The sequence below is a fragment of the Calidris pugnax genome, unplaced genomic scaffold, assembly GCF_001431845.1.
Source record: "Calidris pugnax isolate Ruff unplaced genomic scaffold, ASM143184v1 scaffold15, whole genome shotgun sequence".
Classification (NCBI taxonomy): Eukaryota; Metazoa; Chordata; class Aves; order Charadriiformes; family Scolopacidae; genus Calidris; species Calidris pugnax.
This window is the reverse complement of record NW_015090774.1, coordinates 2,859,414-2,883,435: the sequence shown is the minus strand read 5'-3', so window position 1 is coordinate 2,883,435 and position 24,022 is coordinate 2,859,414. Positions and strand designations below refer to the sequence as shown.

The 24,022-nt window shown below is 39.7% G+C and overlaps 1 protein-coding gene across 1 annotated transcript in view; it reads right to left on the bottom strand.

The window, feature by feature from the left end:
• Window positions 1-17,775: 17,775 nt before the first annotated feature.
• The window catches only part of NPY1R (neuropeptide Y receptor Y1), a 9,012-nt gene continuing 2,765 nt past the window's right edge, over window positions 17,776-24,022 (bottom strand). The window contains exons 2-3 of the mRNA XM_014942747.1: window positions 22,966-23,784; window positions 17,776-22,851 (exon numbers count right to left, since the gene is read on the bottom strand). Of these exons, the coding sequence (XP_014798233.1) occupies window positions 22,393-22,851; window positions 22,966-23,709 (1,203 nt within the window). The 5' untranslated portion in view covers window positions 23,710-23,784 and the 3' untranslated portion in view covers window positions 17,776-22,392. The remainder of the gene's footprint in view (window positions 22,852-22,965; window positions 23,785-24,022) is intronic.

Here is a 24,022-nt window from a genome sequence, read left to right as displayed (position 1 = left end):
GTCCTCACTGACGTACTACATGCACGGTAGCCAGGGAAACAAAGGAAACAAAGGACCAGTTACAATTATTTATTGTAGTAAATGACAGTTCTGATTGTATAAATAATCATTTAAGTCTAAGCAGAAAGCAATACTATAAAAATATGTACTTTCCTGAATTAAATTAGGGAACATATTTATACCTGTTCTTCTTGAGTGCTGATTATAGCATTATTACAGCATCTGAATGTCTTCCAGCAGCTCATCAGCAATGGTTTTAGTACATGTTATATTTTATTAGAGAGCTTGATCTCACAAAATATTTTATGAGTTGCATTTGGAACAAAGATAACTGTCCATTTGTCAGCATCAAAATTTCAGGAATGGACTGAAAGGTTCCTATTTCATCCAATCTGTTACATTTCATTCTGCACACACATACACATTCAGCTTAGCCGGGTTCTCTGTACATTTCCTTTAAAAAATTGAGGGACAACTTCCAGTGTTGTAAAACTCATGATGTGTGGCTTATTGGTATGAACTATAATGCTTATAGTGCTTAATCTAATTTTTCTTTTCAGCTAACAGGCAGAAACTAAATTATTGGTAATACAAAAGCAATTTTTTCTCTTTTAGTTCCTTTTGATTACTTCTAGCACTTTTGGCTAAACTGTTTGATTTATAACAGCTACAGAAATCCGTTCCTACATCAACAGGGAAGGCTTCCATGTAGACCAAAGAAGAACTTTGCTATGGCAGCAGACTTGAATCAATATCCCAGGTGGTCTCTTCTAGTATTCAGTCCTACCAAAAGAGCCCAGAAGAAAGTATAACATGGAAAGCTGCATTTTTAGGAATCTTGTACTGCATTTTTTTCACTGTTACTAAACAAATCTACACAGTAGTAACAGGTATGGTCAAAATTAAGATGCAGTGAACTAGCCCTAGGTCTGCAGTGCATTCAGTTTCCAAAAACAGTAATTCATACAAATAAAATAATCATTACAGTTTGAAAATTGTTCTTCAGAAGTTTTTATGATGGCAATAAGATCAATCAGTTGGTATTTAAAAGTATTATATCTGTACACAACATTGCATTAGAGGGTTATGCAGTCATTGTTATTAGGTTAACAGAAAACAAGAAAAATTCTTCTATAATGTTGTGTGCGTATATATACATACACATTTGTTTGTATGAGGATATATGAAATCATATAATCACCTTTATTTTAGTGACTAATGATTGAAATTGTTGTTCCGCTAACAATTCATTATTAGTATGGCTCATTTTTAAAGACAGAATACCCTTTTTTTAATACATCCTGACAGTTGCTTTGCTACTACTAAATGCTTTATTAAGTAGATGAAAGCTTACCAATAGATGTGTGAACAGTCCTAATTGGAATGGTAGCTTTCAGTGAATGAATTAAAACATTCAATCATATGCCTGCAACTAAGCAATGAGTAGAAAAGTGCATTTCATTTCTGCATGCCAAACTTCAAAGTAAAATTAGCTGTTAAGTATTTGCTGAGCAAAAATTAATTTAAAGCTGAAGGTAATAAAATGATTGTCAAGAAGGGCTGATAAAGTACTATGCAGGTATTCTCTCTCTTTTCATCCTCTCTTTTCTTTTTTCCTCTTGCTCCTTCTGTCTCAGTTTTTCTTCATTTTCCAGCACCATGAGATCTGTGCTTTAAGCTTGATGTAGTTTGCAGAATTGTGCTGTAAATCAACACTCACTTGTTCCTTCATTGTTTGTATGCTTCACTTAAAAAAAAAAAAAAAGAAAGAAAAATGGAATTTTAAAAACCTTACAATGGCACATGGTAAGTTTAAGTTCATTGCCATAGTGACTAGAGCTTATTTCTCAAGCTTAGTCTTTCTACGATAACAAAGCTGTCGCCCACACATCTCTCAGCTTATTCTTTCTCCTATAAACATTCTAATACATAGTACCACAGAATAAGTACAGTAGATACTGTACTTTGGGGTTTTTTTTTGTGAAAAGTCACAGAAAAGAGGTGAATTGCATGTGTAGTGAGAATTACTGTGAAAAAACATATGAAGATAGGAATTAGCTTACTGAAAAGAGAAGTGTCATTTGCAAGGGATTCATTAGTTTCTCTAGTTTTCATCTTTTTAAAAAGATTTCTAGAAACATTTGAAAAATGAAAATATATCACAATTTTTTTCTGATTTTATGAAGTCATATTGACCTTAGACAATTTGCAAACTTATTTTTTAAAGCAACAAGCATTATTACAGATTCTGAGATGAACATGGTCTAAAAGTCATCCTCCCAGGCTTCTCTACTATTTTTCCTTAGCAGTGCCTCTGGTTATGCTGTTTTTTTCTTGAGTTACCACCTCCTTTTTGGAAGAAGAGGTGAAAAGTTACACTGCAGACATTCTGTGTCCTTTTCTATTTCTCCTGCCCCATTCTGCATAGAATAGACACAATGGGACTTTATAGTCCTATGTCATTGACATTAGATGCTAATATGATACACAGCTATTTAAATTTTTATATTTCACAAACAATTTCTATAATAATACAATAATATTTCAGCATCCACAAATACGGAATGCATGGTAATTCATGAAGAAAAATTATGAATGAAGAAAACTGGTTTTCATTTACAGTAAAAGGGTTGTAATTTATTGTGAAGTTACATGTAACATCTAGGATGTTATGAGAGTTTGTAAGAACTGGATTAGTGCTATCAGTGTATCTTTATAAAGTAACACAGCCACCAAAAAATTCATTTATTTGGAAGAATGTTATTCACAAGATTTGGCATCATTTAACCAGTATGTTTTTTCTGGGGGAAGGAGAGGATTTGAAATGCCTCTTAGTACTTCATGGTCTTATCAAATTAAAACATTTTATTTGAAAAAACAATGAAACAACTAATTTTGAACATTTAAAAACAGAACGTAATTTTTTTGTTTCACAACAGTATTTTTCATTAAAATTTTATCAAGATTAAGAGAAAAACATGTTTCAGAAGATTGAATAACCCTCAACAGTATAAAAATTTTTTATTTTTTATTTTTTTTCTTGAATAAAATCCCACACTATGTATTGTCCCCATTTTTTCTGTCTGATCCTTAAAAAAAATAATCTGTTATTATTTCAAAATCAATTTCAGTGTCCAATGAAGCTATTATACATTTTCCTCATCCATTCACCACACTGGATCTTTACCAAAGGATTTACAAGCTCTGTTGCCTCTATTAGCAATCTGGTGCCTGCAGGGAGACGGCTACAAATGTTGTTTCTCTTTCTAACCCATAGTCAAAAAGGACATTGGCACTAAATCAGAAAGTTTCTTGCCAAAGCTACTTTTCTTCTTATCCTCTGTTCTAACAGTTTCTTATTGATAGCCACCTTCTTTGTCTTGTGATTTTTTGCCTTATTTTGCATAGAATTGCCATAATGGAACTTCATGGGTCCAGTGCTTGCCCTGACAGATTGACCTTATTCATCTTACTTGGATGTGAAAGTATTTCTTTCAGCTCCAAAACTTCGTAAACTCCAGGTTCATGAAGATAGCTCTTCTAAAAGAGCTATTATTTCAAATGCAGGCTGTCTGTGTGGATAGCCTGTCCCTTGGAAACCACTTCTGTCCATCAGATCAAGACAGCGTAAATCACCTATGTATGGAGAGAGCTCCTGTCTTGACACTTCCAGTTGTTGCCTGTTATCTCCATCATCTTTTGAAGGCTCGCTTCTCAAATTCTATCCCCTAATACTACTTCAAGAACTAGCGGACAGGCTGGCAAGATTTCAGAGCTAGAATTACATTTACTTACCAGGCTGTACAAAAAGTGCTTGCATTATCCAGTACTCACTACAGTGGTTCCTTTGGTCTTCACAATATTAAAAATATTAGCTTAATATTCCTTAGGTTACAAGTTGCTTGGAATTATTCAACATAACTTTAAGATATCTAATGTGGGTGTTGTTAGTGCTGCAACATAGAAACATATGCATAAATATCACAGTGTCTTATTTCAGACAATTTTGAACTGTTTCTAAGCAAGATGAGATGATTAATTCAAGAACAGCATCCTGCCAACATGGCTACTGGAAATACATTTACTTATAATGATGACTAAACCCTCACTAAAAATAATAATAAAAAAAAAATCTGCAAGATAGTAAAACCAAGCTGTATGGCATGCTCAACATGCTGGAAGGAAGCAATACCACCCAGAGGGACCTGGACAGGCTTGAGAGGTGGGACCATGCAAACCTCATGAAGTTCAACCAGGCCAAGTGCAAGGTCCTGAAACTGGATCACTGCAACCCCACAAATACAGGTTTGGCGGAAAATGGATTGAGAGCAGCCATGAGGAGGACTGCGGGGTGTTGGTGGGTGAGAAGCTCAACATGAGTCAGCAGTATGCACTCACAGCCCAGAAACCCAACCACATCCTGGGCTGCATCAAAAGAAGCATGGCCAGCAGGTCAAGGGAGGTGATTCTGCCCCTCTGCTCTGCTCTCATGAGACCCCACCTGGAGTACTGTGTCCAGCTTTGGAGCCCCCAACATAAGAAGGACATGGACCTGTTGGCATGGGTCCAGAGGAGGGCCATGAAGATGACCAGAGGGCTGGAACACCTCTCCTGTGAAGACAGGCTGAGAGAGCTGGGGTTCTTCAGACTGGAGAAGACTTGGGGGAGACCTTATAGCAGTCTTCCAGTACCTAAAAGGTGCCTAGAGGAGAGATGAGGAGGGACACTTTGTCAGGAAGTGTAGTGATAAGACAAGGGGTAATGGTTTTAAACTGAAAGAGGGGAAATTTAGATTAGATATTAGGAAGAGATTCTTTGCTGTGAGGGTGGTGAGACCCTGGAACGGGTTGCCCAGAGACGCTGTGGACACGCCATCCCTGGAGGTGTTCAAGACCAGACTGGATGGGGCTTTGAGCAACCTGGTCTAGTGTACGGTATTCCTGCCCATGGCATTGGGGTTGGAACTAGATGATCTTTAATGTCTCTTCCAACCCAAACCATTCTATGATTCTATCAGAAACAGTAAAACTATTCTCTTAAGAAGTTTTTACAACACAAGAAATTCTCTCTTATCTTTCCCAGAGGATTAATCCTTTCCAATTTTGTCTAGAGGAGGGCAACCCAAGATTTCTTCCAAAATACTGAATGAAGGAATCTGCCCAGCCATGTCCTAGGCCATGTCCTAATTGTCATTGAAAAGGAGTCAAAAATTTTTTAGCAGGTTTCCTGATTCAAATGATCAGGACATAAAAATGTGTGGGATGCATCATGGAGCACAGTGCATATGCAGCAACAACATTAATGTTCAACAAGGTAAAGAATGCATGTCTCATGTTGCAATGAAGTTTGTGGATTTTTGTGGGCTCCACAGCAGGGCCTTGATATTTAATACTGAGTAAAACATTTAAAACTCACAGAATCACAAATTTGCAATTCTAAAAATTTGCCAGAGGGGATCAACAGGGAAAAAAAGCTAAGACATTGATATGAAGGGCTAGTGATGAGAAATGTGCTGATCCTATACCAGGTTGCCCTATCTGAAATGTAAAGGAGGAGCATTTGGGGGGATGTAAAGCATTTGGGGGGGATGAGACAGTGGTGAACAGTAAGCATGGGTACAGAAATGGCTCAGCTGCTCTGTGTATTGACAGAGTTTGTAGGCTGGTTATCTGAATCCCCCAGGTTACAAAAGACAAACGTAGCAGCTGTTACCTGAATTGTCTGAAACATATTTACAGCACAAATGGAACTTTCCCAAAGACAGGCGAGGTACAGAGCTGGAAGTAAACACCACCACATCTCTTACGAGACAACCTATACCATTTTGAGATCTCTAAAAGTTTTATGCTTCTACAGACATATGTGGCATCTAAACAAAGTTTTTCGGGATCTGCTTAAGAAGCTGAAGATGTGATTGCAATTCATGCTGGCTTATTTTACACAGTTCTCTGTGCTAGTGACTAGACAGGCTGGATCGATGGGCCAAGGCCAATTGTATGAGGTTCAGCAAGGCCATGTGCCGGTTGCTGCGCTTGGGTCACAACATCGCCATGCAGCATTACAGGCTTGGGGAAGAGTGGTTGGAAAACTGCCGGGCAGAAAAGGACCTGGGGGTATTGGTCAACAGCTGGCTGAATATGAGCCGGCAGTGTGCCCAGGTGGCTAGGAAGGCCAACAGCATCCTGGCTTGTATCAGAAATAGTGTGACCAGCAAGACTAGTGAAGTGACCATCTCCCTGTCCTCAGCACTGGTGAAGCCACCTCTCAAATGCTGTGTTCAGTTTTGGGGCCCTTGTTACAAAAAAGACATTGAGGTGCTGGAGCATGTCCAAAGAAGGGCAACGAAGCTGGTAAGCAGAGTAGAGCACAAGTATTATGAGGAGTAACAGAAGGAACTGGGGCTGTTTAACCAGGAGAAAAGGAGGGTGAGGGGAGACTTGGTCTCTCTCTACAACTACCTGAAAGGAGGTTGTAGCAAGGCGGGGATCAGCCTCTTTTCCCAAGTAACAAGCAATAGGACAAGAGGAAACAGCCTCAAGTTTTGCCAGGGGAGGTTTAGATTGGATATTAAGAAAAATTTCTTCACCAAAAGAACTGTCAAGCTTTGGAACGGGCTGCCCAGTTTTGTCACAGTCCCTAAAAGTATTTAAAAGACAAGTAGATGTTGTGCTGAGGGACGTGGTTTAGTGGTAACTTGGCAGTGCTAGGTTAAGAATTGGACTTGATGATCTTAAAGATCTCTTCTAACCAAATGATTCTATGATTCTATGACAGTGTGGTTTATGCCACATGTCAATACTAATGCAACAAACACAGAGAAAATCTTGGGGAAAGGCAGCTGGATGATTATCCTATGAATGGCATTTTGGTCATTGGCCTCCATTAAGCTACCACAAGTACAGTAGCCAGAATAGTTCAAGGATAGAGAACAGGGATAAAGATGGGTTCCAAGATCTTTTCTAATGGCATTGGGGAGGTTACTTTTTGCTTCTTCATCTTCATCACTATTATGTTTATGTAACAAAAAGAAACTCAAATGCATGAGATACTGCCTTTTAATGAGAGTTAAGTGTCTAAGTCTTCATTGTGCCTGAAAATTAGGCCTTTAGTGGTTGTGGGTTTGCTTCCCCGGTATACATGCTGACCACAGTACAAAACTTAAATGGACCCTGTAGATACTGCAAATACTGTGAAAGACAGAACAAAGTAAGAATAAAGAACCCTAAGCCCTGATACCTCAAAAAGCTACTTTCTTTCTGGAAAATAATGATCAATTTCTTATCTTAGAAAGTTATGTTAATACATTGCTGGGTATAATTAATACATTTTATAAATCACAAACAGTTATCTTCTGTGATCATCACATATTCTATCTTAAATTATAGAAAACTGGCCATCAAATTCTTTGTATGTTTGGGGAGAGCTTGTAAGATCATTTGAAGGTCTGGGTAGAAAAAAGAAAGTATTTTTAAAAGAGTAAAAAGGAAAATTATGGAACAAACTCCACAGAAGAAAAGAGCACCTGGGAGTACACCAACATTAGCGCGATACCAATAGACATGGGACATAAAGCAAAATCAGCAACTCCTACTACTCTTACCTCTGGCAAAACTCATACTGAACCCAGAGAGGAATTCCATTTTGATCTCTTGGATGTTATATCCATCTTATGAACCAGAATTTACTGAGAAAAAGGACATTAGTCAAAATACCAGGCTACCATGAGTTCTGTTTAGAAATGTGTGTTTTCAATATGTGACAGAATGCTCTGCATCAAAATCAAGTTCTATTTTACTGTAAAACTTCTGACAAGTCAAGAAGGAACAGTATTCTAAAAACATCCAGTTTTACTGTAAAACTTCTGACAAGTCAAGAAGGAACAGTATTCTAAAAACATCCTTATTTCATTCTTATTTCACTCACTGTCTTTCTATTCAAAGCAATCTTTGCAATCCATCTAGCGATGGATTTGTATGCATTTGTTACACATTTACATGCAAAAGTTGTAATGTGCAATCCAGATATATGCCCCTGCAATTATTTCACTAGTCAGTGAAAAGATCTCAGCACTGGGTATTAATGTAATGTGCACATCTATATCTTAGGAACCGGACTGAGACTCAGTTAAAACAATTTAACATTTCAGATTTTAGTTATTATTTGTTTCTTTCAAGAAAAAGCTGCTGTTCAAACTAAAATATGATACAAACTAGCCCCAGTGAGCATAGTAAATAAATTCACACTTGGAAATAGGCTCTCTCATTTTATTTGTATCGCATCATAGTCTCTGAGCACTTTACAAGGGGGAGAGGCTGAGTCATATATGATTTCATAGGTCAAGCTTAGCTAAATCAAGGCAATTCCCTCCAAATTAGAACTTTGAGCTGAAAATTGGAGTTCACAATGGTTCAACACAGTAATTGCTGGTAAAAGTATCCCACACTGATTTAAACAAGACAGTTTGAACCTACTTGCATACCTGAATATATTTGGAGAAAGCTCAGGGCTTTTGAAATATCAGGGCTAGTGACATTGCTTAGCCTATTCCTCAGACAGAATCTTGACTGCTGCATTTACTGAATACAGTTCCACAGCCTCAGGGGCATAACTCTTTACCCATTGGACGTCACCCTGCAGCAATCGATTTCTTCCATGTAGTTTCCAGGTGAAGAAAACGAATCACAGAAACACCAGCATTTGCAATCCAGAGGCCCACACAGTGGATCACCACTGCACATGGTTGTAGAGTTTACTAGAAAATGTGTATTTCCATGTTTATTATGTTTCTTGGAACAGAGCTAACAGCTTCTGCAGTATAGTGTGCATGAAAGGTGGTTCTATATGGAGAGGCAATAATGGCTGTCAGCATGCAAATCTTAAATCAAAAGAGAAGTTCAGACTCGTTTGAAGCAGTAAGCACACCGGGCTCCAGACAAAGTCCAATCAACTTTTTTTCCTTGGTAAAAACAGCTGTTCACGTGAAAGTGACCACCCAAAACAGTACACCTCATAGTAAGTCAGAGCCAATGCTGGTGGATTAACAAAAACTTTTCTTATTACAACTTCAGGGCACAGTCTGGCTAGCATCTTTCTGTGACCGTACCAGCCGAAGCACTGTGCATCCCCATCCCTCACCATTCACTCGTTCTTCCCATTAACCTCTGCCCTTCACACCTGAACAAGCGTTTGTGTAACCAGGTGACCAATTGAACCAATTCCCTCATTCAGATCCCTTCTTTATTCTGAGGTTTACTGCTATTGTTATTAAGCCGCAGCTTAGTGTACCCTTCAGTGTGACAAGCGATTGCAGCGCGGAGGCGTGGGAAGAGAGGAAGGTGGGGAGAGGGATTGCTTAATCCTGAGCCATACCTACCAGAGGTCTGCGTGATCATTATTTCTGTAATACTGGCTGCTTGCAATGGGAATAGAGAGGGCCAGTGTAAAGAGCTGCAAACACAACACTAAAAGGAAACAGAGACAGAGCTTCTTAAACCCAGGCTTATTTGGAACTTGACTTAGAATAAGTTTCCAGTTGTTCTGAAAACAGTGCCATATATAAGATGTTTCTAAATAAGCACTGCACAAAGAATATGTTTATCTCAGTTTCTGGATAATTAAAGCAGTCCTATCTCCTCTTGAATTCTGGCTAATTACTAGGGCACAGTAGCAGAGTAGTTTGAGGTCTAATTAAATACGCCTGCTAGCAGGCATCCTCTTTCAGAGAGCACTGAAAAATCATCATAGATTTCAGATTGGATCAGTGTGGACAGAGACCTTCAGTGAGGTTTTTAAAGTCTTCAGAACTCTCTCTCTCTGCTACCCTGAACTAAAAACAGTCGGCGAGGTGTTTGATGAAGAGGGGGGGAGGATTTAAGAAATCACATAAAAATACACCATCTGAGCAGAGACTTTTTATTTGGCGCTTTTTTTTTCTAGTTGCAATCATAGTCATTGTACAAATACTGCCGCATTTCTAAGAAAACCATATGAGAAATCAAATGGCAATATCCAGTGTGACAGGGCTAGCAGAAATTTGTAGTAAAAATGTATGAATAACACTTGTGTCTTTATTATGCAGCTAGTAGTATTGCATATATATTCATCAGAAACACTGCTTCATCTGCTGCTTTTTAAAAAATATATATTATACCAAGTAAGCAAAGTATATTAGAGCAATCAGAACTCTTTCAATTTTAGCTGGCTTTAGAGTTGCAAAAGAATAATTTTTACTGTCAGCACCTTCATTGACAAGTTCTCTCTCTAACATAGAAACCATGCTAAACTGGATTTTACTATTCAAATATTTGCAAGCCTTTAAAAAAAAAAATGCTCAAACCACAAACTTTGACAAACACATGTACTACAGCTTGGCCTAGAAATTGATAATTATCATACATCATACATTTCCTACCACAGCTTATTTTAAGTAACCAAATTAATAAGATTTGCATTCCATGTCTCTATGCCCTGTATCTCCTCCTCAGCCCACCAAATTTGCCTCAGCTCTCCCCTCACATTCCCATCCAGACTAACACTGCATTACCAGAACCATTCTGCATAAGTTCTCCCATGGTCCCCCGTCCCATGTTGCCCTGCCTGGCTCAGGCATAAGGGCATACTCATTGCCTGGATAATGCTGGCCAAGTGGCTGCTGCGAAACATAGCAGACAAGAGTGAGTTTTCTATTCTTTTCCTTACTCAGGTACTGATAAAAATGCTTTTAGCTGCATAGCTCCTATTTTTCCCCAAACTTGTAAGACTACAACTGTACCAAGTTACTCTTAGATTCAATGATTTTCTAACACTGTGTGTATAAATCAAATATAATTTAACAGAGATATCTAAGAGTTTATTATACCAAAGGTGGAAATGAGAGTGAAGTGGCAATATTTCTGTATGAAATGTTGCTTGGATCTTGCGTAACGGATTAGTAAAAGCAATGCATCATATAATGTGTTAGCATCAAAATGTTTACAAAATAAGTAAAAAGGCTTTTTCATAGTCCAGTGTCTTTTAAGAGATTAGTGAAATCAGATTGTGTTGTTCAAGGTGCCTGAAGAACCGACATTTGAGAACGTTTTCTCTGGCGGTCTTAAAACACTGGAGTGAAATAAATGGAAAGCTAACAGTAACTACAGCGTAGTAAATATGATTGCCAATAGGTAAGTTTTAGAAACACACAATATATTGTAGCTTGGAGATAAAACCAGCTTCTTTTAGACTTTATCTGAAGAGAGAATCATCTCTATTCTGTGAATAAATTTCTGATGCTGTAGTTCACAGAATCACAGAATGGTTAAGGTTGGAAGTGACCTCTGGAAGTCATCTGGTCCAATTGCCCTGATCAAACAGGGCTGCCTAGAGTCAGTTACCCAGGACCATGTCCAGAAGGGTTTTGAATATCTCTGACGCCACAATCTTTCTGGGCAACCTGTGCTAGTGGCACAATAAAAAAGTGTTTCCTGGTGTTCAGAGGGAACTTCCTGTGTTTCAGGCCCATTGCCTCTGGTCCTGTCACGGGGCACCAACTGAAAAGAACCGCTGATAACCAACCTCTGGGCTTGACCATTCAGCCACTTTTCAATCCGCTTCACTGCCTGCTTATCCAGCTCATACTTCATCAGCTGGTCTATAAGCACATTATGAGAGAATATCAACAGCCTTACTGAAGTCAAAGTAGACAGTATTCACCTCTCTCCCTCATATACCAAGCCATTAAATAGATTGATAAGAAAACTTCATTATAGAAGGCAATCATAGAATCATAGAATGGTTTGGGTTGGAAGGGACATTAAAGATCATCTAGTTCCGACCCCAATGCCGTGGGCAGGAATGGCACTAAACCAGGTTGCTCAAAGCCCCATCCAGCCTGGTCTTGAACACCTCCAGGAATGGGGCATCCACAACATCTATGGGCAACCCGTTCCAGGGTCTCACCACCCTCACAGCAAAGAATCTTTTCGTAATATCTAATCTAAATTTCCCCTCTTTTAGTTTAAAACCATTACCCCTTGTCTTATCACTACACTTCCTGACAAAGTGTCCCTCCTCATCTCTCCTCTAGGCACATTTTAGGTACTGGAAGGCTGCTATAAGGTCTCCCCCAAGTCTTCTCCAGTCTGAAGAACCCCAGCTCTCTCAGCCTGTCTTCACAGGAGAGGTGTTCCAGCCCTCTGATCATCTTCGTGACCCTCCTCTGGACCCACGCCAACAGGTCCATGTCCTTCTTATGTTGGGGGCTCCAAAGCTGGACACAGTACTCCAGGTGGGGTCTCATGAGAGCAGAGCAGAGGGGCAGAATCACCTCCCTTGACCTGCTGGCCATGCTTCTTTTGATGCAGCCCAGGATGTGGTTGGGTTTCTGGGCTGTGAGTGCATACTGCTGACTCATGTTGAGCTTCTCACCCACCAACACCCCCAAGTCCTTCTCCCCACGGCTGCTCTCAATCCATTCTCTGCCCAACCTGTATTTACGCTGAGGTTGGTTAAGCATGACTTCCCCTTTAAGAATCCTTTCTGACTACTCCTGATCACCTTCCTGTTCTTCATGAGCCTGGATATGTTTTCCAGGATTAGTTGTTCAATCACCATGAGGTAATGTTCCATCCCATCAGGGCCAGTGGATTTATTTATGTCCAGTTTACCTAAGTATTCCTTAGCCTGATCCTCTTCCAAGGGTTTGCCTTCCTTACTCCATGCTTTTCCCCTGGTCTCTAGGGATAGGATTTCTGAAGGCTGGTCATACTAGTAAAGATTGAGGTAAGAAAGCTTTCAGTACTTCAGCCTATTCAACATCCTGTGTGACTGGGCCTTTGCCCCATTTAGCAGTGGGCCCACATATTCCCTAGTCTTCCTTTTGCTGCTCATGTACTTACAGAGGCCCTTCCTGATGCCTTTTTTATTCCCTTGCTTGTTGCCTTATTTCCTCACCAGACTCAGCTTCAGTTGGGCTTTGGCTTTCCTAACCCTATCACTGCATGCTCAAGCAAAGTCTTTATATTCCTCACGTGTTACCTGAATCTTCTTCCACTTTCTGTATACTTTTTTTTTTTTTTTTTAATATACTTAGTTTTTACATTTGAGTTTTGCCAGGAGCTTCTTATTCATCCATACAGGCTTTCTGGCATCTCTGCTTGACTTCCTGCTCATTGGGATGGACTGCTTTTGAGATTGGAAGAGATGATCCTTGAATATCAGCCAGCTTGCCTGAGCCTCTTTTCCTTCCATGGCCTTATTCTTTGGAACTCTTTCAGGCAGATTCCTGAAGAGTCTAAAGTCTGGTCTCCTGAAATCCAGGGTTGTGATCTTGCTTTTTGCCCTGCTCCCTCCTTATAGGATCCTGAACTTCACCATCACTGCAGCCAAAGCTGCCTTTCAGCTTCATATCCCTGACAAACCCTTCCTTGCAAGTATGAGGTTCAGCAGAGCATGTCTTCTCATTGGCTTCTCTATCACTTGTGTCAGAAAGTTGTCATCAGTGCCCTCCAGGAACCTCCTGGATTGCTTATGCTCTGGAGGTATTGAGGTGGTTAAAGTCCACCATGAGCAACAGGGTGTCTGAACATGAGACTTCTAGCTGTCTGTAGAAGGCCTCACTACTGTTTTTCTGAGAAGGCAACCTATAGCAGAAAGCCACTACAGTGTCACCCATACTGGGTTGTTCTTTAATCCTCACCCATAATCTCTTAGTTTGTTCCTCATCCATCTTCAGAAGAGCTCCATGCACTCCAACTGCTCTCTCACATAAAGGGCTACTTGCCCTCCTCATCCTCCTACCCTGTCCTTCCTAAAGAGCCTATATGTCTTCATTACAACACTTCAGTCATGGGAACCATCTCAAACAATCCCATATGATAACACCTATAACATGAATGTCCTGCTTAAAAGAACAAACTTATTTAAGAAACAGGTACTCATCTTATCCAATAGTCATTTCAGCCTCAAAAAGCTTTGGCAAATCTGTTAGGTCTGAGTGAAAATTACCAAGGAACAAAAAAGACAAGGAATGGAAGGGAGAACCAGCAGCAAATGTACATAATTTCTTTAAGGAACAGCATGGTTAAGTATTCAGTATCCTATCCAGATCCTGGATAATATAAAAGCTGTGGGCCTAAAAAAACAGTCTGACAGACTTCACAGACTAATCTCATTTATCTTCCACAGCTACACCATAATCTTCTGAACAATGTCAGAGGTATTACTGCAGCATTGGACTAATAGGAGTGAACCAGGTTCAGGCTTTGTAATTTCATGAAGTCACTGGGTTATCTGAATGCATAATTTCCACCACAAAAACATTAGTATTTGAGTTCAAGTTTCTATATGTTGACTTAAAGGTGCTCTTACCTAATACTGAAGATATCCTTTTGGAAGCAATTATTTGCAGTGGTTTTATTCGTGATTGCTGATGTTCCTGCTATAGGAGCACCATTACCAGATAAATCCACAGCCCCTGCTGAAGGCTGAGATTTCTTACTGCCTGGAGTGAATTTTAAATGTAAACTATGCTGTCTAGGAGGTGGTGGTTTTTTTTTTTTTTTTGACAAAGTGAAAAAGCAGCAGTAATAATAATAATAATAGTCATAATAATAGTAATAATAAACAGAGCGCACATTTTAAGTAGTGGAAATCTATAAGTACGTATACCTGTCAAGAGCCAAAACTACATTCAGAATTGCTAGTGCCCTCTTCAAAATTCTGTGAAGCAAATTGGTTTAAATCAGTAAGCCAGACAGCTCAGCAAATACATTTAACTTGTAAGTATGTCAAGAAAATGCACCAGAGTAAAACTCATACAAGAAAATAAGAGAATAACCTTACTGTAACTACCAGCTGAAGATGAATTTTTCGGTATGTCCCTCAGAGTGACATGGACTACTGTGGAGTTGTGTCTCTGTGGAGTCCATACAGATAGAAAAATGTCACTTTTTATGGCCTGCTGCCCTCCCTAGGAAACAGATATTCAGACATGTATTGCGCCTTGGTGTCACTTGAAACAAGGACCTTAGCCAAAGTTCACTGAAGTCAATGGGAGGCTTTCCATTAACCTTGCAGTGGTTTAGGTCAGGCTCTTACTTTAGCACCTGGCTAATTATAAGCACATGAACATGGTAACTGACATCCAAGGGACTACCCCTGTACCCAAAAGGATAATAAATCAAGGTCTAATTGAAGAACCTCAAATGTTAGGGTCATAATAATAATGGAAAAAATCAGAAGAGATATTCCAGTCCTATCTATTAAATTTTATAAATGTACATTTACTAGTCTTAAAGAAAAAAGAAGTGAACACTTTTGCATATATAAATACAAGTATATTACAGACAACAAGAAGCTTATAGGCAATCAAGAAGGCCACAGGTAAGGAAACAAGTTGTGTTACCCAAAGTCTCCTGCTAATTGGATGTCTCTGGAGGCTGGTCGCCAAAAGGAAACACTAGATACATAGACTTAACTGACATTTAGATTACATGAATTAAAATTATAAGAAAAGCTTTAAATGACAAGGGCTGAAAAACAGTATGCAAAAAATAGATTTTCTACTTCTCTAACCCCTGAAACATCATCACATTGCCTGTCACTTTTCTTCAAGTCATGTATGGCCTTCCACCCGTATGTTCAAGCACACATTGAATAAGGATCTTTCAAGAACATCTTTTCACAGAGAACTTTTATTAAGAAACAATATAAATCGCATAATAAAAATGTCATCACTTGTGGGGAAAAAAAAAGGTTGCAAAGTGAAAAACAACAGCATAGTATCAGTGTGAACACAAACCGAGAAAGACAAGGAGAGCTTTTTGATCAGGTTGCTTCTCCTGCCATAAACAAATGTTCTCCATGTTGTGCAGAAATAAAAGCAAATGGACTTATGTGCAGTGGGTGGCTGCAATGAAAAGCTGTTATTTTTCAATTGTGCCAAAAACATTTTGTTTCCTTCTCAAAAAGATCTCAAAAAGAGATCTAGATTAATCTAGGGTGAAGAATTTTAGAATATGGTTTCAGAGTAGTTTATAAAGATCCACATCTCTTTTCTGAAAACAGGAGCAGAGAATCTATTAATCACACATCATTTGTCACCACCACTATGCCCAAAAACACATTTGTGTATCATTCTGTTGGCCCAAAAAATAAATAAATGTTTGAGTCTCCCTTTGAGTCTTTTCATGTATATCTGACAGAATGCATCAAGTCTTCATCTAAATCTTCTGCTTTTTTGCCTTTTTTCAAACTCTGTGTATCTGAAATTTTGCATTATTTATGGCAAGTTAGTTTATCTGCAAAGCCTCCCTTGCAGTAACTTCAAACACGTTTGCACCTGGTGCAAATCTCTTGCAACTAAGCCTGATCTATGTCAGATAACCAGATGATCAACCCAGATCTTTGGAAAACATGAGGCAGAGTGCACTGTCACTTTTGCTGCAATTATATTCTTCTATGGAGTGCAAATTCCGAGAAACTTGCTTACCAGAAACTTGCCGGAAGGAAATTTTAATGGAAGAAACTATTTAAAGCTGAGCACGTGCTTAAAGCACTGTCCTGAATAGAGCTGAATTTTACCATGTATTCGTGTACTTTGCAAAATCAGAGTTCCTATCGCTTCCTCAAAAAACAGCTGCCGGTATGAAGAAGTGACAGCAGAGGCACCACGGAGATTGGAGGAAGGGAGGCCATAGTCACTAGGCCTAGTGCTGGCCCTGGCAGCTGGTCGTCCCTTAGCAGCCTCCATAGAAAATAGAGAGAAAGGCATTTTGGTGGCATGCAGCACCTAGAGTAAAGCAGGTGTCAGTGGCCTTGGGTTGCCACTGGAGGAAGCTAGGAAAATTGCCATCCTCCAGATCAAGTTAGTCTTTGTGAATGCTCTCCTTAATCTTTGAAATAGCAACTTCAATTGGACCGTTCGATATTTTCAATATATTCATCAATGACCTAGATGAAGGGATAGAGTGTACCCTCAGCAAATTTGCTGATGACACAAAACTGAGAGGTGTGGCTGACACACCAGAAGTCTGTGCCGCCACACAGGGAGACCTGGACAGGCTGGAGAGTTGGGCAGAGAGGAACCTGGTGAAATTCAAAAACAGCAAGTGTAGGGTGCTGGACCTATGAAGGAATAATCCCAGTACAGGTTGGGGACTGACCTGCTGGAGAGCTGGTGGACAACAGGATGACTATGAGGCAGCAATGTGCCCTTGTGGCCAAGAAGGCCAACGGCATCCTGGGGTGCATCAAGAATAGTGTGGCCAGCAGGTCGAGGGAGGTTATCCTCCCCTTCTACTCTGCCCTGGTGAGGCCGCATATGGAGTACTGTGTCCAGTTCTGAGCTCCCCAGTTCAAGAAGGACAGGAAACTGCTAGAGAAGATACAGCAAAGGGCTACAAAGATCATTAGGGGACTAGAACATCTCTATTATGAGGAAAGGCTGAGGGACTTGGGTCTTTTTAGTCTGGAGAAAAGAAGACTGAGGGGGATCTAATCAATGCCTATAAATACTTAAAGGGTGGGTGTCAAGAGGATGGGGATTGTCTTTTTTTAGTGATGCCCAGTGACAGGACAAAAGGTAATGGTCACAAACTTGTACATAAGAAGTTCCATTTAAACATGAGGAGGAACTTCTTTACTTTGAGGGTGGCAGAGCACTGGAACAGGCTGCACAGGGGGCTGGTGGAGTCTCCATCTCTGCAGACATTCAAAACCCACCTGGACATGTTCCTGTGCAACCTGCTCTAGGTGGAGCAGCTCTGGCAGGGAGGTTGGGCTAGGTGATCTCTAGGGGTCCCTTCCAACCCCATACCATTCTGTGATTCTGCAATTCACTAGTACTATTTTGCATGGGAAGACATATTGAATAGAAGTTATTTGTGGCCACAGGTAAATTAAAAAATCAAGAGACTAAAGCTAGTTATATATTTTCATCTTATATGTAATCCACAAACATTTTAAGTTCTGCAAAACATAGATGAAAAGAATATTCTTTCACATTGACTTTAGTAATGACTTGGGTATTTAGTAATGACTCAGGGAGGCAGATACCGTATATTAAATAACACAGGAATGAAAAGGACATGGTAGAGCACAGAGTTGTATATATCCTTCAGCTGAGAAATGGCTGTCAACAAAACTTATAATTTGGTTATAATTATTATTTCTCCACTCTTTCTACTCAGCTGAATTAATTTAATCTGAGGGAGACAGAAGTGTTATTTAAGATCATGTTTCCTTGTGTTACATATGCTTTAAAAATAAGAGAAAAAAAAAAAAAAAAAAGGATTCCTTATGCACCAGTTTGGTAAATTATTTGATCCAAGGAATTAGGAAGCAAAGCCTTAAACTAAAGCATTGTCAGGCACTGGAAACCAGAGACAATCCAGAGAAAAATCCAGAGAAAAACTAAATGCCATTTCTATAACAAGCTGAAATCCAAAATCTGATTTTTAGGAAAGAGTGTGAGGTGCCAGCCAGGGCTGCACTTTTATTCAGTAGAGTGCCTAGGCAAATTATTAATTTTAAGCAAATTCTTCAGTTTCATTGATCTCAAGAACATTTTCCTGAGGTCAAAATAGAATGTGATGAAGAGGTCTGGATTTAAATATATGCTGATTTACAGTCTGAATGTAAATCAGTATCAAATTTTGCTTTTAGGATCCATTAATAATAGCTGGTACTGTATTGCAAGACAGCAGAACCAGAATATATGAACCCTCTAGCTCTTCACACCTTCATCAGTGATGAGATGCAGTCAGCATCAGCTCAAGCAACCTGGGGGGTCCAGCCATGTTAGTTCCTTTTCCTGTTTTAAATCTGATTTACTTACATGGTGGAAAAAACAGGATTGATATTTATTTTTTAAATATCCAGCTTTTTCCTAACCTGCCAAAACCAGATATTAATGTCAATTAATTGACTCCTTCATTGTTATCCTTTTTTATGAAGATATGAAAGTTGTGGATTACTAATACATAGGGACAATGACACAACTAAGAAATATGTTGCAAAAAGCCATATGGGAATACAGAAGTGTTTATTAAGATGACATACAAATATGCTGGTGTATTTAGATTATGCAGAAGCTTTAAAAGTCTGTGGTGGATAAAAGTGAAGTTTTAAGATGATAAAATAACTGACAAATGGAGCAGATATTAATGTTTATTAAATAGTTACATTTGTCATATAAGGCTGTAGATTTGACATGAAATGTATTGCACATAAATAGTAATATACATTATAGATCCCTCAATGTTCTGTTTTTCTGTCAGTAAAACTTTTTCTGCCAGTCTGAAAGAGGGATCTGCAGGCTTCTGAGATAGGAATCAGTATGGGCTGAAGTGTGGGGAGTTTGACAAAACAGCACACAGGAAGAACAAATATCAAACCAGAATGACAGAGAAATGACAGAGAAAAATGAAACCCAACAACTTATCCTGTGAAGAAACTTAGCATATAGGGGATGGGAAACCATGCTGGAGCTCTGAAAGTGAAAAAGAGGATTAGTGTTGTAGCCAGGTGTCAGGAAGTGAAAGCCTCCAGTGGCTTTTGAGGACTCCAGTGTCAAGTCATGAAACCAAAGACAAAAATACTGCTCTCAGTAGATGTCATCTACGCCCTGCAGATGTCAGGTCAGCACCTCAGAGAGACTACTTTTATCTTTGTCCTCATAGCAAACTCTTCCGAAGCGCAATGATTTTGCTTCTGAAATTCTCCAAATGCATTTTCCTGCTGAACACTCTTTACACTGTGTTCATTTCCACTGTCATTTCAGGAAGCATTCCCTGTGCTATTCACATGACGATGTGCTAGCCTGCATCCTTAGCAGAGGCTCAGAAAGGCTTCTTGCAGGGCAGTGAGGAAACATGTAAGAGAAGCCTGATCCTAGGACAGCAGTGCAGCAGAAAAGTGGCTCCTGAGCTTAACACAGAGGAGTCAAAGGAATGCTCCTACTTCAACTTGTGTATCAGGCGTTGGCAGGCAAAAAACACCTGGCATATTCTCAGGAGACAGTATGAGACAGTATCAGATGGGCTGTATGATTTGAGACTGTACCTCAAGCAAAAGAAAGGTGGACACAGGAGCAATTATGTTGCTATCCCACTGGGGACCTCTGAATCTTAGGACTCACCAGCTTTAGGTCTCTGTGCTTCAGCAGGTTCCTCTAAAGTTGCTCTAATACCTATTCTGTATAAACATCTAATTCAGCCTGATCAAAAATTTCCAGCAAACTGGAAACTGTCTCAAATAATTTTGTTTTCTTCTTCCACTGAATTGGAAGAAAATGATTTTTTCAGAAATGGGAAAAAACATAAGATTCACTGTGATTTCCTTTCTACTGTGAAAAACACACTGTGACATTCCTAATAGGAAAGCATGTCTGGGTTTCTACACTGTATCTCTTTGGGAAAATGCACACCCCTTAGCATATAAAAATTACTGGAAAGTGACAGGGGAATAATTTCAGGAGACCCTTGTCAAGTTATTAACAACACACTCCACAGAGAACCACAAAGAAAAGGGGAATCTCATAAAATACAAAAGGGCCAAGCTCTGAAAGAAAGTTCTGTCTTCTAATTCATTTTCTACATTCCCTCTTTGTTCTCAACCACAGAAACCTCCTTTTTAATTAAATTATCTGCCAGTAGAGAAATAAATGGAATTATAATGCACAAGAACACATTGCTACTTTAATATTCTACACTAATTATAAGACAGCACAAGGCACAGGTTTTTTACTTTTAAATACTGGCAAACCCAATAATTTTCATTTCTTAGGCATTTATCCATGTCGATTTTAGAACATGTTAAATTCATCATCACATCCTGAGATCTTTTTGCTCAGAAAGATATCAGGTGAGATTTCCATTTATGCTACATTTACATTTATATCCATTTTAAAGACCCTTTATCTCTGCCAGAATGGTTTAAATTGACCTTGCTGAAAGAAAGTAGGGTCTATATTGTATTTTAAAGAGCTGATTATTCAAAAAGGCATTGATTATACAGCAAAGTACGGTATATGACACAGAACCTCAGCTGGCTGATATTGTTGTAGTTTCATTTACAGCTGTCAAGTTATGCAGGTTTCCCTCAGCTGGGGATATAGTCATGTATATTTTGTGTAATTAGAGGATATATATTTTAAGCAATAACACACAGAGCTCTATTGTGTATATTTGGCAAATATTTCCAAACTTCAACCAACTGTGGAAACTGTGAGTTTGGAAGCTAAACATACCAATTACACCCAAACTATATCCATATACTCCTTTTATATTTTTTCACATCTTGATTAAACCATCCATTGTCTTGGAGATAATCCAAGTTTATATAATTGCATCTGAACACAGAATAGTATGAGGCTATACATAATTTATATAGATCATCACTAATTATTATGAAAAGACTCAGGTAGCTGAAGCTTATTTTTTTAATACCAGACATGATTTTCACTGTCATCTCCAAGGCATGCACAGACAGTGAACAATCCCATCTCCCTTTAGATTCTGGACACAGGTCTCAAAAAGAATTTACAAGGTTCATAGGCTTGGGATGGACAGTAGATTTGATCCCAGCAACACCAACTCCTGTCAGTGACGGTAGATGAAAATGGTGTTTGGGTTTTTTAAATTTAAAGTCTGTATTATTAAAATCAGCTATAATCAGTTGGGACTGAAGGCCCATTTGGGCTTTCATTTGCTGTGGTGAAACATCAGTTATCCCATTGTGCTCTGTGGAATTACTGTAGGGTTTTATTCTCATAAATGAGAACAGAATTTCTCTCTTAATCCTGCCTTTGAACCTAAGTGATTACAGCCTGAATTGCCTCTGTGAACGAGACAAATGCATGTCCCCATTTAACATATCCTACAGGTTTCACGGAATCATTTTCTGCAGCCTACACTGATTTCACAGGATTTTAACCAATCAAAAGATGGATTAAAAAGAAGAAGAGGAAGAAGAACTCTTCAAATCAGAATGTCCTGATTTTATTCTGGGATGGGTGTCCTCCGTAGTGACAGCCTCCCTGTGGTTCATATTGTTTCTAATGGTCTTAAATGGACACTACTGAAAACTCCTTCTTTGAAAAAAATCAATAAATATATCTTTGTGCTAAAGCACATAACTGTACAAAGAAAACAGAACAAAAGACAGCTGATGAAAACCATAGGTAGTAGCAGGTCCGACTATGTTTTATAATAAGATTCAGATATAGCTGCTGCAAACATTAAAGCAGAAAAGGGGCAAAAATGCACAGTGTATAATTTCAAAGTGACAACAATCAAAGTTCCTTGGTAAAAAAAGAAAAACATTACCCATTTTGTACTTGTTATGTAATTGTGCTTGTCCTTGGACACTGCGATCACACTCCCAGCAGTTTGGTGTAGAATTTTTATTACTTCTTTATATTTTGTCATCATCATCGCTATTTATTTTTTTGAAGGCGACTGGACTTGACTGCTTTAAAGAGGTTTTTGAAACATCCGTGTGCATGGTGGACATGGCTATAGTCTCATAATCTTCCTCACGGGAGCGGAAATGACAAAAATGAAATAAAAACTGCAGGTCCCTTTGGAAGTTCTTATTGAGAAATCCGTAGAAGATGGGGTTCACACAGGTGGAGATCATGGCAGTGAGGTGGCAAATCAGGAACAACAGGTTGTGGCTGCAGGTAGCAACAGGCAGAATTTCGTGGTTCCAATCAAACACGATATTGAAGATGGTGAGAGGCAGCCAGCAAACTGCAAATGCGACCACTATTGAGATCAGCATGATGTTGATCCTTTTGGTTTCAGAGGATCTGTACTTACTGTCTCTCATCTTGTCCATCATGTTGTTCCTTTTTTTTAATCGTATGTATATCTGCAGGAAATACAACACAGAGAAACATGTGGGATAATTTAACCTACAACCATCATCTTTGCAAGGATAAACAAACATCAGATAGAAACATATCACAAGGAGATTCTCTCTTACCTTTAAGTAGCAAATAAATATAAAACAAAGTGGTCCAAAGTACTGAATCACCAAAAGCGTCGTGGTATAAGAAAGCCTGGCAGTGTCCAAAGGAAATAGGTCCAAACACACATATTTGTCCTTATATTCATCAAATGTTATGTTTCTGAAGGGTTCATCCGTTAACACATGGTAGATCAGGAAAGGCAAAGAGGAAGCTGTAGCTAAAATCCATATGGCAGCTATCCCCATGTAGGCATGTCTGTTGTTCGGCCTCCAGCCACGGGGATTGATGATCAGCTGATGGCGTTCGATAGCAATGAGGACTAAAGAAAAGACCGAGACAGTGATTGAGGCACATTGCACAAAAGGATTCAATTTGCACATGGCCTCCCCAAAAATCCAGTGGTCCATTAAGGTGTACACAAAGGTAAAGGGAAGACACATGATGGTTACGAGAAGATCAGAAAAGGACAGGTTGACAATGAGGATGTTGGTAACGTTGCGCATCTCCTTTTGTTTTAAAATAATGACAATCAAGGCCAGATTCCCAGAGACTCCCAGAATTATCACGGTCCCGTAAGCCAAGGCCAGAGTGAAGACCATGGCCAAAGGCACATGGCAATCCTCGTCCTCAAACTGCAAGATCTGCGAGTTCCTCTCCGAAAAATTCAGGTGACTGGAAATATTTCCCAAGGGGGCGAGCACCGAAGTGTTCATGTTGTTTCCAACTCTCTGTGCGCCGCTCGCCGCCGCCGCTGCCATCCGGACCTCTCCCTCAGCCCCTCAGGAGACCCTCGGCCGAGCCCCCTCCTCGGGGCCGCATCTCCCTCGCACCACCTGGGGGAGAAGGCAAGGAGCAGGGACGGTCACTCCCGCACACGTCACCCCGCACCCTCACCCCCCGCGCCCGCCCTTCCTTCCCCGGCGCGGAGCCGTGGAGCAGCGGGGTCCCGCGGGGGAGCGGACCCCAACCCCGGGATCGGGTAACGTGCGGCGCCGCCGCTTCCCCCGCGGGTTGGGGGTCACCCACTCAGCCGCCTCTTCCCCTGCGGGTGGGGGTCACCCACTCAGCCGC